Below are 17,879 nucleotides of genomic sequence, written 5' to 3' on the forward strand. Positions count from 1 at the left end.
TGTGGCAGACAAAAACAAGATAAGCTGCACAGAGGAGTGCCTGTAGACATGGTTTTGACCCTACATGACTAAAAAGCTGTGGTGCTGCAGAACCACTTTGCAGTGTCTTACACCACTGACTAAGGAGCAGAAAAATGCATCTTGGAGGTGGAAACCAAGAGCAAGGTACTTTACAGTGAAGTCTGGCATCCCCAACACCAAGGCCAGCACGCTGCTGCAGAAACATTTTTGTGCAGACTTTCAGATGTGCCTGGTCAAAGCAGACCAGCTTCCTTAAAAAGATGATATCAGACTACTTGGTTTCTTTCATCCTGGAAAGAAGAGCGCTAGAGAACAAGATGTACTATTCCAGTGAAGGAAAGGAAAAACCCCTGGGGTCTTAGAGGAAGCTTCTTACCTTGCTGAGGCCATCAAAGAGCACATTGAAGTGTGGGAGAATAGAGCCTCTGGCCACCTTCACAATGTTATAGAGGGCCTCACAAGCATAGTACCGCAGCCGACTATCAGCATCGTTGAAACACGTCAGCACTGGTTCAATCAGCTCCTTCAGGTAGAGCCCAGAGTCCTGATGGACAGAAGGAGACTGGTGAGTTGAGAACCATGGGGAGAGGACAGAGATGGCACTGCCATGGATCCTGGAATACAAAGCACAAGGGTATGGTGCAAGAATTCAGGCCCGTGGTGGCCTATGCTTGGCCCAGTATTGCTACCATTTGTATTTACTGCTACTGCTGGTTTCTTTGTAAAGCCACAGCAACAGACCAGCCCTAACTACAACCTCATAACTGAGCAAAGCAACACAGCTCCCACAAGGAGGAGCAGCTCAGTAGAGCCACATCTGTTGGGTTATTCTCTGTACCATCTGGAGCTGGGCAGCAGGAAGGATGTGGTAATAGAGGCTTCACAAAGAAAACCAGCACTCACTCCAGAAAGACCCAACTCCACCAAGGCCTGAGCTGCCAGAAAACAGGCAGCATTTGTACGTGCAGCTGCTTAAAGACAGGTGCTACAGCTCCTGGAGCTCAGCTGGACACAGCTGCTAGCTGAAGCAACTGGAGCTCTGCTTTCCAGGCAAGAGCAGACAGTGCAGCTCCACTCTTGCAGAGAGCATGCTTGTTGTTTACATGCTGAAGTCTGTCCTCCTGAAAGAGCCACGCTAGACAGAGCATGGGGCAATCAGGCTGCCATTTCTCAAGCATCTAGCAAAGGAAATGGCAAGAAAATCAACAACATGCAGACCAGCAGATTAAGGAGTTCAGCTCTAAGTTTTATCAGAGTCCTTCAGGGCCCCAAACACAACTCCTCCAGTTCCTCAGAGCACAAGCTGCCCTGCCCCAGTGATGTGCAGAAGGCAAAGCAGGGTTAAGCTTCCCAGCTACACCTCTGAGACTCTTTATGTCTCAGAGTGCTGCTGACCCAGAGAGAAGTGACATGCAAAGAGACTCTGCACTTTTAACAACAGGATGACAAAGGAGCACTGCTCAGAAGCATGTGGCCATCAGCTTAAAGGCTGTTAATCATCATGCTTCAGAGTGTCTGTTTCAAATGGTTGTGGCTCTCATTAGAAGGAGATTAATCAAATTAAAATACACCTTGCAGTGCTTCTGAGACAGTCTGCTCTTCCTAAGCTCCGTGCTTTCTTTACATCCGCCCTACTAGAAACCCAAACGACTCCTTCCCTTGTAGACATTTTCAAAATGAACCATGTGGTTTAACTGAAAAGCCCAACGGAGCTCTGAGTCCACAGAGTCCCTGCTCCCCTCAGCAGGGATCTGTGTGCGCTGGCCTAGCCCCAGAGGTAACTTACTGAGCTTATTCCTTATAATGAGAGGTAAGCAAGGGAGGAAGCTCTTAATTGGGATGGAAATCAGTCAGCTTTCAGCAGGAGGAGAACAATGGGCACCCATGTAACACCTCCAGAGCTGGGCTCAATGATTAATGCTTTCAGCAGAGAAATCTTCTACCAAATCAATAGAAAGTTATAACTTAGGCTAATACAACTTTACACCTCACACTGCCTGCCTGCTTTGAGCTATGCCTCTTGTAAGTTCCATTAATATCAAGTCATACCCAATTTTTGCCATCTGGGTAACCAGCTGCACATGCAGAAATGGAGACAGTGTCACCAGCTGTCAGCAGAAAATATATTCTGCTTTTAAACTTCAGAAGAAAGAGTCTGGCTTCAGCTGACTGTTGAACAGGACCAGACCTCAGCTGCAACCTGCTGAGCCTAGCCCTATTTTCAGCTCAGCAGCAACACTCACTGAAAACACATCAGCTGGAAACACAAATGCACTGACACCAAGGCTGGGGAGCTGCCAAGGTTTGACCCAAGCCAGAAAGCATTCCAGTGCTCACAGCACGTGGCTGGATCCGCTGGGGAATCTCATTCACAACCTGGTGTCACACTGCAACACGGGATGCCACACAGCTGGGGAGCAGCCAGCCCCAGTCTTTCCCTGGCACACTGGCCCCATGTGGAGCACAGCTCCTCTCCCACTACAGGGAGCCCAAAAACACCCACATTTACCTTGCCCAGGGCGATGGAGCAAGCAGCCAGGCCGATGAGTCCCCCTTTCCGGCTGTGGGGGTGTTGGGAGAGCGCAAACTCCTGCGACAGGATCAGGATCACATGCTTGATTTGAGATGTGTTGTTCTGAGCCACAAACTCTCGCACCAGCCTGGGGAGAGAAGAGGAAAGCACATGGCCACAGATCTTGTCTGATGAAAGCACCTGGGGGCTCAGTTCCCTGCGGCTGCCAGAAAGCAGCTTTTACAGAGAAGGTGAGACAAGGCCAGGGGGAGGATTCATTCCTTCCATTCCCAAGGGACTGAGAGGCAAAAGAAGCCACCTGACCTCACGCAAATACCCCCTGCGCTGAGCTGTATGAGCCAAATGCAGACATAAAACCCATGGTTTGGAGCATAGGAACATGTTAGAAACCTGCTGTGTATACCACCAGTCATTCTATTACTTTTAAATGGAAGAGGCTGGATGAGATTGTTGGGAATAGAGGTCTGCTAAGTTTTGCCACGTGGTGGCATTTCATGAGCTTTAGGCTGCTTCTTTAGAAAACCTGACTACCTGAAAGTAAGCAGCAAATCAATCATTCTGAAGTTGCCAATGGTAAAAACAAGGCTGCCCGCACAGTTTATATTTAACCCTCTGAACAATGTTATGTATTTTTAATGACACAGTCACATATTCTTCTTCCACCATACCTCAGCTGCAGCCCAGGACAGACAGCGCTCAGTGAATCAGCAGTTATTTGATATTTTTTACCCTTGCTATTCAGTGCTTACCCCCGAGCTGTTCTGTACTGCACACCATTCAAGCTCCTCTGTAGAAAAGCAATGATTAATTTTTCTCATTGGTTTTCCAGTGTTGTCACTCTACTGTTTGACTGCTTCACAACGTTAATGCACTGTTTCCACAGTACTTCTGAAACTGCCATGTATATAGATGTTTAAATATGCATTAAATGTCTTGTCCTTGCATTTAATAGCTCTAGTGGCTTTTCCTTCTGTGCATTTGTTCAGTCGGTCTTGGAAAAAAACGTGAATTTCTTGCATTCATAGTATCCTCCTCTAGCAAGGGTTTCACATCTTAATGAAGTATTATGTGAAGAATGTTCCCTGTAAGCCATTTCACCTATTGGAAATGTGTACAGATAGATTCTCGTGTTCAATGGTTTGTTTTTGGAGCACAGACATGGACAGATTCCGTTTCTGTGCAGCGTTCAACTGCTGTTCATGTTCCCTGCTACTTTAATTCCAGTACACCTTCCAATATCTTCCATTTACAAAAAGAAAACAGTTCTTATCAGTCACCTGTTATGGAGCCTCCAATCATCCCAAGGCCAGCATTCATTACACAAAGAAAAACAGTATGGAATAATGAAATTTTTAAAAGCATGACTCTGTACACATGCATAACTGGGATGAATCAACACCAGCACTTTCATCCTTCCCTTTACTACCTCAATGATTTTTAATACACATTGCTGTCCAATACATTCATCTATTGAACTCCAGATTTAGACTGCCTTTGTGGTGATCAACAGAATGTATTGAAGATTTCTCTATTAATTTATAAACATTACAACTCCTGATATGTATTCCATATCTTTATGAAGAATTATGAGAGATCCAGGACCCTGAAGAATATTTCTTTTTCACTTTGGCATATCTAAACATGCACATTTGAATGAGATTCCCACTACACTGCCTGAAACAGCAAAGGTGAATTGAAGAAAATTAATTGTGGAAAGGAATTTGTGAAGATGGAAGTGAAATAGCTGTGTATAGGATAGGAGTGGTTCTGTCTTGTGAGGGAAACTTACTGCAGAGACAACAAAGTCATTCACCAGCGAGGTGGGAGGTGTATTATTTCCTTGCTTAACACTAGCTGATCATAATTAATAAATGACTTTTGGAGTATCAGCTTTACAGCAGATGAAGTCCATCCTGGTTACTGGTACTTAGCATGTTGGTAAGGAAGAGGATTTAGATCCAGATGCAGATTTTGAAGAAAATCCTGGAGGAACAACGAGACGCTCATTGTGATGCCATTATTTGACCTCTCCTAAACCCCAAGATGCTGGTTATGGGGAGCAGGTTGAGATTCGGATGTCACTCGGGTATAAAGGTGGTCTAATGAGATGAGAGATGGGGTCACGAACAGCGCGTAGGGATCCTCACAGACTAAGATTCACTTTTTTTTCCCAGTCATTATGTTTTAGATCACGTATGTCTATTTAATTGAAAAAAACAAACCAAAAACCCCTCGCTTCTATGCACTGAAGCAGGTCCTGCCCCACCAGCCCCCCAGCAGCGCTGGGCCAAAGCAACTGTGCAGGCAGCTGCACACAGCTGGAGCATTGGTGGTTCAGTGGTAGAATTCTCGCCTGCCACGCGGGAGGCCCGGGTTCGATTCCCGGCCAATGCAACAGAATTTTTTTCTTTTTCTTTTGACTTCCTGTGTACAGGACGAGGACAGACACCTCAGCATCTCAGCCTACGTGATTATTGTCACTTCAACCTGTGCTGAAGGCACAAAGATTTCCAACGCCAAACTCCGTATGCTTTTTTGTTGCTGCTGCACCAAATCTGGCCAACCCCAACAACTGGTATCTCACTCTCGGCCCTCCTTTCAAGTCTCAGCTCTGCACAAACCTGCCTCAGCTGCGTGAAGCCAGACAGGCACCGAGGGGCTTGGAGACCTCATGCTGCTCGCTTCTAGCTGGCCATCGCTCTCCCATCACCTACTGCTTAGCAGAGGCAAATCATTACAGGAGATACTTATGGCCTCCTCTCACCCTGCTGTGAACAGAGCTGCTGCCCTGTTTCTCCTTGGAGGCATCACAAAGCCCATCTACTCTTCTCCATCCCAAAGCTGAATTTGGTAATGGCCAGAGCTGGTGCCACTCTCACAAAATGCTGATCCCAGGCTGACTGCTCTGCCTCCCAGTCCCACCCAGCACCACGAGGAGCATGCAGCAAGCCCTGGCAGCACAGAGGGAATCTCTTTACAGCCTGGATTTAATGAACAGAGTGGGGTTTTGGTTTGAAATGAAAAAAAACGTACATCCCAGGAGTCAGGAGGGGGACCGACTTTTTATGCAGGTGGATAGTAATAGGACAAGGGGGGATGGTTTTAAACTGAGACAGAAGGTTAGATATTAGGAGGAAGTTTTTCACTTACAGGGTGGGAACTCACTGGAACAGGTTGCCCAGGGAGCTGTGGGTGCCCCCATCCCTGGAGACATTCAAGGCCAGGCTCAGGAAGGGCCTCTGGGCATGCTGATCTAGTGGTTGGCATCTCTGCCCACAGCCATTCTATGACTTTATGACCCCTTTGAGTTTAAAGGGCGCAGGGGTGAACTAGGGAAGCAAGAGGCACTGAACAGCAACGTACACAGTGTGAGGGAGTTTGCACACAGCAGGAGCTGCTCCACATTACGGGGCAGAGAGCTGGGAGGTACCCGCACTGAGGCAGCGAGTTCCCCACACAACGCCATAGGCACAACAACGACACGTGCAGTGCTATTCTGTGACTAGTCTAGGTTGAGCTAAATCCACGTGTCTGTAAAAGGGGTTGGACTCTGTCTTCCTCATCCTGATAGCCTTTGCAATTTGGGTGTCCGGCTCCATCAGCAAATTCCAAATCTGATTTTGGTTGGTATAAACCAACCACGAAGCCACAGTACTGGGGCAAAACAAGTCAGAGCAGGGCTGCTTGGTTCACAGAATCACAGAACCATAGGGATTGGCAGGGACCTCTGGAGATCCCCCAGTCCAAACCACTGATAAAGCAAGTTCCTTACAGTAGGTTACAGAGGAAAGCATCCAGACAGGCCTTGAATATCTCCAGAGAAGAAGATTCCATCACATCTCTGGACAGCCTCTGTCACTGGTGACAGGACGAGGGGGAAATGGCCTCAAGTTGCACCAGGGTAAGTTTAGGTTGGCTATCAGGAAAAGCTTCTTTACAGAAAGGGTTGTTAAGCACTGAAATAGGCTGTCCAGGGAGGCGGTTGAGTCACCATCCCTGGATGTGCTTAAAAACCGTTTGGATGTGGTGCTCAGGGACGTGGTTTAGTGGAGGGTTGTTAGAGTTGGGGTAGGATGGTCGTGGTTGGACTCGATGATTTTTAAGGTCTTTTCCAACCTGAGTGATCCTATGATTCTATGATTCACATTAAAGATGTTCTTCTTTGTGATCCTATGGAATTTCCTATGCTCTAGTCTGTGTCTGTTGCTCCTTGTTGTGCTGCTGGCCACCACTGAAAAGAGCCCGGCCCCATCCACTGGACTCTCACTCTTCAGAAACTGATAAGCATTGACAAGATCTCCTCTCCAGGCTGAACAGCCCCGGGACTCCCAGCCTTTCCTCAAACAGGAGAGGCTCCAGGCCCCGCTCATCTCTTTAGCCACCCACTGGATCCCTCCAGCAGCTCCCTGTCTGCCTTGAACGGAGGAGCCCAGAACTGGACGCAGAGCTCCAGACGCGCCTTCCTCAGGGCAGAGAAGAGGGGAGGAACGTTTCCCTCACCCTGCTGGCCACGATCCGTGCACTGCACCTCTGGACACCATTCTCGGCCATAAGGTCACACCGCTGCCTCGTGCTCAGCCCGCTGTCGGCTGCATCCCACGAGGACGATGCGGGGCAGTGCAGAAGGGGGCAGGTCCTTCCCGCGCACGGCCACAGAGCAGCGCAGCGCCCGCAGTGACAGCACGGGAGTTCAGACACACGGGGGAGATGCACTGACAAACTAAAGGACGCGCGGCAGCGCCAGCAAACTCCCTTTACCCGGGGTCAAACGGCTTTAAGCACGGTTCCCCCCCGTCCCCTCCCGGACCCGCGGCCGCCCCACAGCCTCGCTCCCTCCCCCCCACCGTTCCCCCAGCTTTTCCCCATCGTTTTCTCACTTCTCGATCTCGAGGGCCGCCACTTTCCTCTTCTCGTACAGCTTGTCGTTCAACGCCCGCACGACGCTGGGCGCCAGCGGCGCCAGGTCCCGCTCCGCATTCATGGCACAGCCGGCACCGCCGCCACCATCACCGCCCGACCCCACCGCCACCGGCGGCCCGCCCGCATCACGTGACCACGCCCCGCCGCAGGGCGCCCCCACGCGGCGCGGAGGAGCGCCCCCCAGTCTCTGCATCACGGAATGACCTGGGCTGAAAAGGAGCACAGTGCTCACCTCTTTTCAGCCCCCTGCTGTGTGCAGGTCACCAACCAGCAGCCCAGGCTGCCCAGAGTCACATCCAGCCTGGCACTGAATGCCTGCAGAGATGGGGCATCCACAGCCTCCTTGGGCAACCTGTTCCAGTGCCTCACCGCCCTCTGGGGGAAAAACTTCCTCCTCATATCCAACCTAAACCTCCCCTGTCTCAGTTTAAAACCATTCCCCTTGTCCTATCACCACCCACCCTCACAAACAGCCGTTCCCCCTTCTGTTTATAGGCTCCCTTCAAGCACTGGAAGGCCACATTGAAGTCTCCCTGCAGCCTTCTCTTCAAGCCAAACAAGCCCAGTTCCCTCAACCTTTTCTCACAGCAGAGCAGCTCCAGCCCTCTGCTCATCTCAGTGCCTCCTCTGACCCCCTCCAAGCGCTCCAAGTCCTTCCTGTGCTGGACGCAGCACTGCAGATGGGGCCTCACGAGAGCATAGCAGAGGGGGACGATCACCTCCCTTTCCCTGCTGGCCACCCCTTTTTTAACGCAGCCCGGAACACAGCTGGCCTTCTGGGCTGCAAGCACACACTGCTGGCTCACGTCCAGCTTCTCGTCCACCAGGACCCCCAAATCTCTCTCTGATATCCACATCCCCCCACAGCACTCTGCTTTGCCCATGCTTTTATTCCGAGCCGTGACACAGACCCCACCATAGCACCATGAGACCCCTCAAGCCGGCGCTGTGCCTGCAGAGGACGCCTCCAACCCCATCACTTCTCGAGGGGCAGCCCCTGCAGGTAGAACACCCAGGAGATGCCTGCTCCCAGGCCACCTGCTCGGGCGCAGGAGACCACCAGCCGGCTGCTGACGGGGGTGTTGGTGCCCTCTGGGCTGCCCTCGAAGGAGACAGCCATGAAGATGGTCTTCTTGGGGCGCAGGGTCTCGGTGGCCCTCACGGTGAAGGCCGGGTTCTCCACGCTGAACCTGAAGGATGTGGGCTGGAGGAAGACGTTCTTGAAGGGGATGGAGGTGCTGCCACCGGCCTTGATGAGGAAGGGGCCCTGCGGCTTGGGGGGCAGGGCGAGGCCGAAGAGCGGGATGCTGTATTCCCTGCCTGAAGGGCCCAGGAGCTGCAGTGTGGCCCGGGACTCACCCAGCTGGCAGGGCTCATAGATCACCTCCACGCTCACCTCCGAGCCCCCCAGGCAGGCAGGAGGCATGCTGATGGTCTTCTCTGTCTGGAAATCAGCACAGTCAGTCTGTAGGGAACAGGAGGGACAAGCAGAGGGGTGTCACAAAAGCAGAGCTCAGAGGGAACAGCAGGGGAGAAAACAAGGCTCCCCCTGCATCATAGGATCACTTTAGTATGAAGAGACCCTTGAAGGTCATCTAGTCCAACTGCCCTGCAACTAACAGGGACACCCACAGCTCCATCAGAGCACTGCCCAGCCTGACCTTGGGTGTCTACAGGGCAGCCACTACCTCTCTGCTCAGCCTGTGCCAGTTCTTCCTTATATCCAATCTAAATCGCCCCTCTTTTGGTTTGAAACCATTCCCCCTTCCCCTTGTCATATCACAACAGACCCTGCCCCCTTCTTTCTTACAGCCCCTTTAGATGCTGAAGGCTGCTCTCAGCTCTCCCTGCAGCCCTTCCCTTCCGCATGCTGCACAGCCCCAGCTCTCAGCCTGTCCCTGTAGGGAGGTGCTCCATCCCTTGGGTCATTTCTGTGGTCCTCCTCTGGATGCTCTCCAACAGGTCTGTGTCTTTCTGTACTGAGCACTCTCATCTGGACACAGGTGAGGTCTCACAGAGCAGAGGTGCACATCCCCTCCCTGTCCTTCTGGCCACGCTGCTTTGGATGTAGCCCGGGGTATTAGTTGGCTTTCTGGGCTGCAAGGGCACACTGCTGCCTCACATCTAGCTGCCACCCACTAGTCCCTTTAAGTATTTCTCCCCATACTTTCTCTTGCCTATCACATTTCCTCCCACCACGTTGTTCCTAAACAGGGACTGCCTAAATCTTCCCAGCAGGAATAATCCTGCACCCAAGCAAGGCCTGGGACATCTAAAGTCCCAGCTCTGGCAGCAATGTGAAAATCCAGGCACCATGGGATCTGCAAGAGCAGTTCCAGCAAGGGCGGTAGAGAGGGTCTGTGAGTAAGGACAGTCCAGATGAGGACAGGTCCAGCTTTGGTGGGAAGACCCACCAGGCTCTCATGGCCACTTCAGCTATGCCAGACAAAGCTGAAGGATCAGGATCCATCCACAGAGAGGGTTGGCACCATCCAGAGGTGCCACCTCCCAGCCTTTCTGTTCAGCTGGGCTTCCTCCCTCCTGCAAGAGCACAGCACACTCACCTGGAGGATGTATTCTGTCTTTTGGCGGTTGTAATTCATGATCTTGGTGGTGATGGTCTGGTTAGAGCCCAGCATAGTGCAAAAGTACAGTGGCTTCTCTGGCTTGCTAATCGTGGCTTTCAGGATCAACTCGTAGTAGCATGAGCCTAAATTACTGCTATGGAGCATCAGGCGCCCAGTGCTCTCACCTACCTTCAAAGGCTGGTACTCAAAGACAAGATTGGCCTGGGAAGGAAGGAGGCAAAAGCCACAAGCTCAGGCAGAGGATGGGGAAATCAGTCCTAAGTGTGCTCACGCAGTGCTGGGTGGGAGCCCAACCTACTCTAGACAGAACCCAAAGGAGCCCAAATACCAGCCCTTCACCCATCATCCCTGCTTTAGCAAGCTCTAGCAGCTGTGCCCTCGCTCTGCTCACACATTATCAAATTTGAGTTAGAAAGGACTGGCTGGCATGCACCCCCCCCCCTCTCCCCACACCCCTGCTTTCTTGGGAAACAAGGATTAAACCCCCACTCCATACAACGTGCTTCTCTTTCAGTGCTACTAGAGTCCTAATTTTGTCTTTATAATGTGTTTCCAGCAGTTCTCAGCAAAGCTGGGCAGCCTGACGCAGCTGAGCACACTGCTAATGAGGAGATGGGAGACCCAACTGACCCAGTACAGGGACCTGGCCCAAAGAAGAGCAATCACAGAAAGAAGATGCAAGGCAGTCACGCTTGCAGGATGGCCTGTGGGACTCTGGGTTTGCATATCTCAGGAGGCAATGTGACAAAACATCAGGACAGGGCAATTCCCACTGGAGATATTCTCATTCACTCCTTCCCTTTTGAGTTATTAGCAAGTGGGAGAAGTTGGAGTTGTTATCCTTAGAGAGCAGCCCCATATTGACCAGCATAGGGCCATCGCCTTCAAAGAGCACCTGCTCCCAGAGAGGTTGAAAAGAGTGCACTGGGTGAGCTCTGCACCTACCTCTGAATGAGCAGGAACAGTGAAATGTGGGGGAACGGTGATGTCAGGCACTTTGCAATCTACGTCAAACACCACTGGGGCAGCAAGAGGGTTGTCCACCTTGATGGTGGAAGACACGTTCTGCCGGACAGCTGCTGTCACTTCGACAGTGCCAATGGGTCCTGAAGCAGTGGCCTTGAAAGTGATCATGTAAAACAAGTATTCCTCGGTCACCTCATTGAGGAAGGTCACCTGAATCAGGGGAAATAAAAAAAAAAAAGGAAGCTCTGGTCATCTTGCACACGGAAATCCACCAGGGGTGTTAGGCCAGCCCAAAGACCTCTCCAGATCAGCACGCACACTGCACAGATGCCCATGAGCAACTGCATGGGAAGAGTGCAAGACTGGGGCAAAGTATTCCCATTCGTAATCTCCAAAATGCTTCCACCTCACCTATGTCCTGACCAGCTTGTGCTTTGCAGCCCTCAAGGGCTGCCAAGACTGACAGCACAAGGAGTGCATGGGGAGGTGCCTGGTGTCTGCCTGGGGCCTACAGGCTGGGCACGTGGAGGTATGAAAAGAAATATGTGGCTTCTCAGCCAGCAAAACAGCTCCTGGAAGGCCTGCAGCCTGGTGTCTACATTTACCATTGTGCTAAAGACTCCTTCCTTGTAGGAGAGGAATGTGAGCTTGTAGTCCTTCTTGCCGGAGCCAGGCACATCAATGTATTCCAGCCCATGCAGCACAGAACTATGCTCCACGTCCTCTGCTTGAAGTATTTCTGTTACCACAAGGAACCTGCGGGTGAGGAGGAGGCAGTGAGGGTAGGAAGGAAGGAAACCCATAGGATGCCCATCACCTGGGGGTACACCACAGCCCCTGCTCCTCCTCCCTGCCTTGGGCAGAGGGAGCCAGTACCCATTTGGCCTAGAGAAAAGTGCTCCAGGGTGGGTCTGAATGTGAGCAGTGTGACCACAGGCATCCGTGGCCAGAAAGTGGCCAAGAAGAGTGCAGAGCTTGCTGGAAGGACTCCCATTCAGCAAAAAGCCCTTCCTTGCACCACTGCAGGATTTGCTGATGGGAAGAGACCTCCTGGGCCCAACTCACCTCTGCGGTTTGTTCAGCCAGTTGGAGACGGGGAGGAGCTCAGTGTAGGGAGTCCTGCATGGCACCTCCCGAACAATGGTCCCTGAGCACTTTGGGCCCTCAGCAAATCCTTGCAGGAGGTAGTACAAGCCTGTCCCATCTGGTAATGGGAAAAAGATGGAGCCCTAGAGACAAGGAATGGGGCTTGTGAGCTCTCCTGCTCTCAGCCCAGAGCAGTTACTGGCTCTTTTGTGCACAGTATTCATCTCAGGAGCCAACACCAAAAACGCCTTCTGTGGCATCTCCTCTGCTTCCAGAAGAACTGAAAACTTCAGGACTCTTAATGTAAGGCTTTAAATACGAATATCATATGTTAAGGAGATACCAATCACGTGCAATCCCAACAGGGTATAGATGTGCTCAGTGCCCCAGAAACTGACCCGGGAGATCTCTGGCCTCCCTTATTGCTCTGGGCTTCAGTAAGGCCAGATGGAGCAGGGCAATGGGCAGGTGCCCAACATAGGATTTAGGATAATTCATGTTTAGAGGAGACCATCTTGTCTAACATCCTGCCCAAAGCAGGGTTGCCATGAGGGTTGTGCCAGGAGGGTCAGCGCACTGGCTCAGCTCACATACCTGATGCTTCTCTTTCTTAGAGCTCATGGTTAGGGGCTTGTAGGTGATCTTGTATGGCTTGTCTTTTTGATTGCCCTCAAGGTGGATGCATTCGGGCCCTTTCCAGTGGTCGCCCTCAATGACAGGCTTCACGGCCCAGGGCTCATCGCTTGGGTTCGACAGGAGGATGGTCTGGCTGTGCTTCTCACGCACCTTGCATGAAAAAATCAACGTCTGCAATGGAGGAGCACAGATCATGCTTGGTTGGACAGAGGATTTCTTCCCACAGGGCTGGCACCTGCTCACCCACTTGCAGAGAGATCAAAGGAAGAGGCAGAAGTCTGAAAAAGGGTCTTAGACCATCTCTAAGTAAGAAGCACAGTAAGAAGCATTTTAGGAAAAGTCATCTGCCGAATGTCCATTTGTGCCATAGCTTTTGGAGTCAATCTTGTTGGTTGTTCGTAGAGAAAGAAGAGGAATGAGTTTTCTCACGCTGGGTGAAGGAGAAGGAAAACGAGGAGCAGGTAAGGGGCCCCCAGGCTGTACCCTGCAAGAGGTGTGGTGGGATAAGAGGGACCCAAACCCAGCACTGCTGCTGTTACCTCTTTGATGACGGGGGTCTCCATGCAGCACCCTGCCAGAGCAAGGCAGAGTGGCTCACTGCCCTGGATGAAGCACTGCAGCCCCTCAGACTTGATAGAGGGGCTCAGCTTCGACGGGTGGAAGCTCACCACGAAGGGGACATCCATTCCTGGGGAGATGTAACCCTTGGCAGGGCTGATGGAGAAATCTGGCTCGAAGCTCTTGATGTCCCACTTAAACCTTGCAAAGGAAAGCAGAAGTACAGAAAGGATTAGCAATGGGGAGGCTGTGAGTGCAATATGCTCTTTCCACACCTACTGTACTCTTCTCCACAGGATCTCAGGTGTGGTGAGGTTTTAAGCTGGGCAGGACTCAGCTTGCACCCTAGTGCTTTTGAGTGTATCCCTGATAACTGCCAGGGCCTGACTGCACAGCTCTCCAACAAAGCAGAAGGGAACTACCCAGGCAAGCTACAGCACCATCCAACCCCCAGCCCAGCTCTCGGCACTCAGACAAGTCATGGTTTTACATTACTTGACTCCAACGTCGCCCGTGTTCCGCATGGTGATGCGCTGGGATGTGCAGCTCTGCTGCACCACTGCTCCAAAGCTGAGGTGCTCCTGGTCCAAGCTGACACAGATCCCCTGGCAGGAGCCCTGCAGCATGAACAGGGAGCGCAGCAGCCCGCTGCTCTCCAGCATCACTTCTTCAGTGAACGGCTGAATGCGGCGCTTTGGGGAGAAGATCACCTCCACTTTACAGGTGTCTCCTTTGGGCTTCAAACTTAATTCTCTGTTGGGGTGCAAGCAGAGAACCTGTGCAAAGAAATGAGAGGCCAGCACACATTTGTAATTAATGCTAGCTCCCATCCCAAGCAGCTCATGGGTACCTGCAGGTACTCCTGTAGATTCCCCTAAGGGCTCTCTAGTGAAGGAAGTGGCCTTACCCCATCTTCTTGCAGTTCTGGCACAGTGGGCATGACACAAAGCTTAAAAGTGAGAGGGGCAACACTATTGTTTGCTATGGTGACAATCTTCTTCACCGTCTGCCCCACAGAGAGGGCTCCCAGCTTCACCACCTTCCCTTGAGGTTCCACAATGTCCACCTGAGACAGGAGGGATCAGCGTGAAACAAAAGGAAAGGAGGAAAACCAAATCATGGCAGGCTGGGGAGGAGAGATGAGGAAAGCCATGCTGGCTGGCTGGAGTTCTAGGGTTTGGATTTCGTCTCACCTTCATTTCTGCACCCTTTCCTTGGACCTCAACAGTCTGTTGACAAAGACCATTGATTTCAAAAGGAATGACCTCACAGTAAGATGCAACTTCTCTGGGATAGAAAGTGATGGGCACCTCCACCGTCCCTCCTGGTTGAAGGATGTACCCCGGGAAATCCACCTCCAGGTGCATGGTGTTGGTGAACAAGCAGCTCAAACTGGCAGAAAGCACAGCAAAGAGAAGCAGAGGTGTTGCGTGTGGTGCTCAGGAGACAACATCAGGGCTGCAGTGTTATATTAGGGCACAATGGCTACATCCTGGGGTGTGCTTATCTTGGCAGCAGGTCATAGTATGCTCAGTAGAGGGAAATGGCCTGAAGTGGTTTCATGTGTGATTGGCACCCCAAGGAGAATCGTATACAGGCAAAGACTCCCATCAGCCAGGGGAAATGCTTTGTGAAACCCCATGGCCAGCACAACGCGGGCATGAAGGAGACTGCTGGGTCTGGCACAGGATAGGTGAGGAGTGAATGAGCATGTGAAGTCCTACCTGACATCTTTGTCTGCTTTGTTTGTAATGGCAAGAGTCTGCCGGGCAGGTGGCATCCCAGCCTGGTAGATGAAACAGGCTCCGAAGTTGAGTCTTGTGGTTGAGAAGTGGACAGTGGGCACTACCACAGTGGCCAGGAACACGCAGGTAAACATAGGACCCTTGCTGATCTGGTGGGGAGAAACACAGCATAAGCCAGCTCAAGAGATGGGAACTGCAGCCACAAACACAAGAGATGGGTGAGGAGGAGCGTGGGGACAGCTGGCTGCAGTGACAATATTGAAAGCCTGATGCCAAAGGACAGCAGAAAGAGGAGGGGATGGTTTCTGGAGAGTCACGACCTCGGGTGAGCACTCAGTAAGGTAATGGGTTCAGAAGCTGTCAGGCTCTCCAGTTTGGCAGCAGTAACCTCTCTGTCCTGGATCTTCAAAGCTGGAGCTCACCCCCAGCTCTGGGCTCCTGCTGCCAAGCTGACACGTAGGAAAGGCAAAGCTTCCCCATTACACACAGCTGCCTCACCTGCAGTGTCAGCTCTACGTCCTTTAATGAGCACATTTTCTGAGGGTGAAAAACCAGCTGGGTGTCCACCTTGCCCTCAGCCTGCACGCTGCCTGTCCGAGGGCTGAGAGACAGGAGCTGCACCCGGGCTGTGGGGCCACTCAGCTCCCACGAGAAGGTGAAGCTGAACTTGCCGTTGTTGTAGATGCTGAAGGTGCGCCGGGTGCTCTCGTTCAGCTGCACCTGGGGGGGGGAAGTGGCAAGGATGTGGGGTTGTGGCACCTGCAAAATGCCAACAGACACAGCAAGGGCTCCTTCCTCACATGCTCCTGGGTGCTTCCCATTTGATGGATGAGCAACATGAAAGATCAGTCTCCCTCTCTCTACAGAACAGCTTGTGCGTGTAAAAGATGAGCAGTAATGGCCTCACGTTGTGCCAGGGGAAGTTCGGGTTGGATATTAGGAACAATTTCTGCTCCAGAAGAGCAGTGATGCAGTGGCACAGCTGCCCAGGGAGGTGGGGAAGTCACAATCCCTGGAGGTGCACAAAAACCACTGGGATGTGGCACTGAGGGACACGGGCAGTGGCACGGTGAGGGTGGGCTGATGGTTGGACTCAATGATCTTAGCAGTCTTCTCCAACCTCAGTGACTTTATGAAACGTCTTCCCTCCTGCTCAAACACTTCTGCAAAGCTCCTGGTTGAGGTTCCATCTTGCAGGACCATGCGGAGCAAGGGGAGCTGCTCACCTCCTTGAAGTCAATGACGTTGACCTCCTGTGCACTGAGCTCAGTCACACCGCCATCGCTGTTCTCGCACCTGACAGACACACTCATGCTGTAGCCAGTGGCCTTGATATTCAGGGAGAGGGGCTCTGTCTTCCTCTTGACATCGCATTTGAGGTTGAAGACCACCTCTCCTTCCAGTGTCGGTGTAAAGGCAATTTTAATGGGATATCTGGGGAGAGAAAACCCATTTTTGGCTCCATTCACTCTCTGATGGCTTTCTTGGCCCTGTACTGCATTGGTCCTTGGGAGAGCAGCGTGCAGTGGCTGCAGCAAGGCCCTAGGTTTGGAAGAAGCCAGCAGCTGTGCATAGTGCTCTGTTGCAAAGCTCAGCATCTTTTAAAACAAGGCAAAGCTGCCTGGAGCTAATGCAGCACCCGAGCAGGCTGTGAGCAGGCACAGGCCTGGTGGATCTGTGGTATTGGTTGGACAGCTGCTGGCTTGGGAGATCAGGTTAAAGCCTCAAAACATGATTTTGTCATTAAAACCGGAAGATCCAAGTCTGAGCTTCTCTGGGAAGGGGGCCCATAAGACCAGGGTAACCCAAACAGCCACTGGATAGCAAAACCTGCAGGTTCCTGGTGCTCCTTTGGGGAGGGAATGAACCAAGGCGGATATGTGCCATTGCTGAGTGTCACCTGGTGACTGCACAGGGGAGAAAGCCTCCAAAGCAAAGTGACCATGCAACATTTGGCTGGTGGGAGAGGGAATCTGGCCTGGTAGCCCATCACACTGCCTCATTACCTTGAAAGGGGAGCAATGGAGCCTTCCATGGGCTCTACTTTCACCGAGGTGCCGCATCCCTCTGAGAAGAGCGAGCTTTCTCTGAAAGCAAAGGCGAAAGCCTCTTTCTCACTGTTGATCATGTAGATGGTCTGGTGTACTTTGTGCCCTGGAAAAGAAACAGATCAGTCTCTGAAAACCCTCTGGCAGCACAGCCACCACGGCACAGTGTGCTCCTGCCCGCATGCTGAGCCCCGTGGAAGTTTGCAGCATGGCATGCTCAGGATGAGAGCATGGAAACCAGCTTCTCACCCCCTGGTCTTCCTGGCATCACTTCCCAAATCCTCTCCTGGAAGCCTCAGCCACACACTGTGCCCCCAACACCCATGTCTTCTTCCCTTCCCCTCCCTCTTCCTCCTACAGTCAGGTCCAGGAGCTGGCTGATCTGCTCACAAGTGCCAGCTCCCATTTCAGCTTCCTTTTGGGAGTTTGGCTCGAACAACAGAACTGGATCAGCACATGTCTGAGTGTATAAGGCATAACCACGTGCTCACCAACTAACAGCAAATGGAGGTTCAGGTGGGACCTGTCCAGAGTCACCAGTGGTTCGGTGCTGTGTCCCACCAGCAGGAACAGGACTGACATGCTCTTCTCAGGGATTGTAAAGACCCAGAAGGACTCGGTGATATCCAGATGTCGGGGGATGAATTCAAACTTGATCTGAGGAGAAAGAGGCAAATGAAGGAGTGTTGCTGCCCTTGGCAGGGGTGAGGGAAGGAAGTGCAGATTGTACCATAGAGAAATCCCAGAAAGCTCCCAGCTCAGAGGCAGGTCACTGTGA

At 51.9% G+C, this 17,879-nt stretch overlaps 2 protein-coding genes and 1 non-coding gene across 4 annotated transcripts in view; 1 reads left to right on the forward strand and 2 right to left on the reverse strand.

Moving 5' to 3' along the window:
• Positions 1-7,560, reverse strand: part of VAC14 (VAC14 component of PIKFYVE complex) — a 52,713-nt gene extending 45,153 nt beyond the window's left edge. Inside the window, exons 1-4 of one of the 2 annotated variants that reach the window (XM_042834801.1) lie at positions 7,432-7,507; positions 4,344-4,537; positions 2,531-2,681; positions 398-565 (exon numbers count right to left, since the gene is read on the reverse strand). In XM_042834801.1, the coding sequence (XP_042690735.1) occupies positions 398-565; positions 2,531-2,681; positions 4,344-4,363 (339 nt within the window). In that variant the 5' untranslated portion in view covers positions 4,364-4,537; positions 7,432-7,507. Of the gene's footprint in view, positions 1-397; positions 566-2,530; positions 2,682-4,343; positions 4,538-7,431 lie in introns of both variants that reach the window. The other variant, XM_042834800.1, reaches the window with a different exon arrangement.
• TRNAG-GCC lies at positions 4,878-4,948 on the forward strand. The gene has a single exon. It is a non-coding gene; the product is annotated as a tRNA-Gly (tRNA).
• Positions 7,561-8,360: 800 nt separating the features above from the next.
• The window catches only part of HYDIN (HYDIN axonemal central pair apparatus protein), a 133,570-nt gene continuing 124,051 nt past the window's right edge, over positions 8,361-17,879 (reverse strand). The window contains exons 71-85 of the mRNA XM_042834732.1: positions 17,593-17,758; positions 17,060-17,207; positions 16,280-16,487; positions 15,552-15,773; positions 15,033-15,202; positions 14,502-14,700; positions 14,216-14,374; positions 13,804-14,084; positions 13,290-13,509; positions 12,709-12,921; positions 12,094-12,257; positions 11,634-11,784; positions 11,008-11,238; positions 10,039-10,263; positions 8,361-8,939 (exon numbers count right to left, since the gene is read on the reverse strand). Coding sequence (XP_042690666.1) covers positions 8,451-8,939; positions 10,039-10,263; positions 11,008-11,238; positions 11,634-11,784; positions 12,094-12,257; positions 12,709-12,921; positions 13,290-13,509; positions 13,804-14,084; positions 14,216-14,374; positions 14,502-14,700; positions 15,033-15,202; positions 15,552-15,773; positions 16,280-16,487; positions 17,060-17,207; positions 17,593-17,758 — 3,246 coding nt within the window. The 3' untranslated portion in view covers positions 8,361-8,450. The remainder of the gene's footprint in view (positions 8,940-10,038; positions 10,264-11,007; positions 11,239-11,633; positions 11,785-12,093; positions 12,258-12,708; positions 12,922-13,289; positions 13,510-13,803; positions 14,085-14,215; positions 14,375-14,501; positions 14,701-15,032; positions 15,203-15,551; positions 15,774-16,279; positions 16,488-17,059; positions 17,208-17,592; positions 17,759-17,879) is intronic.

Source organism: Centrocercus urophasianus, unplaced genomic scaffold (genome assembly GCF_019232065.1).
Source record: "Centrocercus urophasianus isolate 14NV4802_14NV808 unplaced genomic scaffold, USGS_Curo_1.0 seq_49, whole genome shotgun sequence".
Classification (NCBI taxonomy): domain Eukaryota; kingdom Metazoa; phylum Chordata; class Aves; order Galliformes; family Phasianidae; genus Centrocercus; species Centrocercus urophasianus.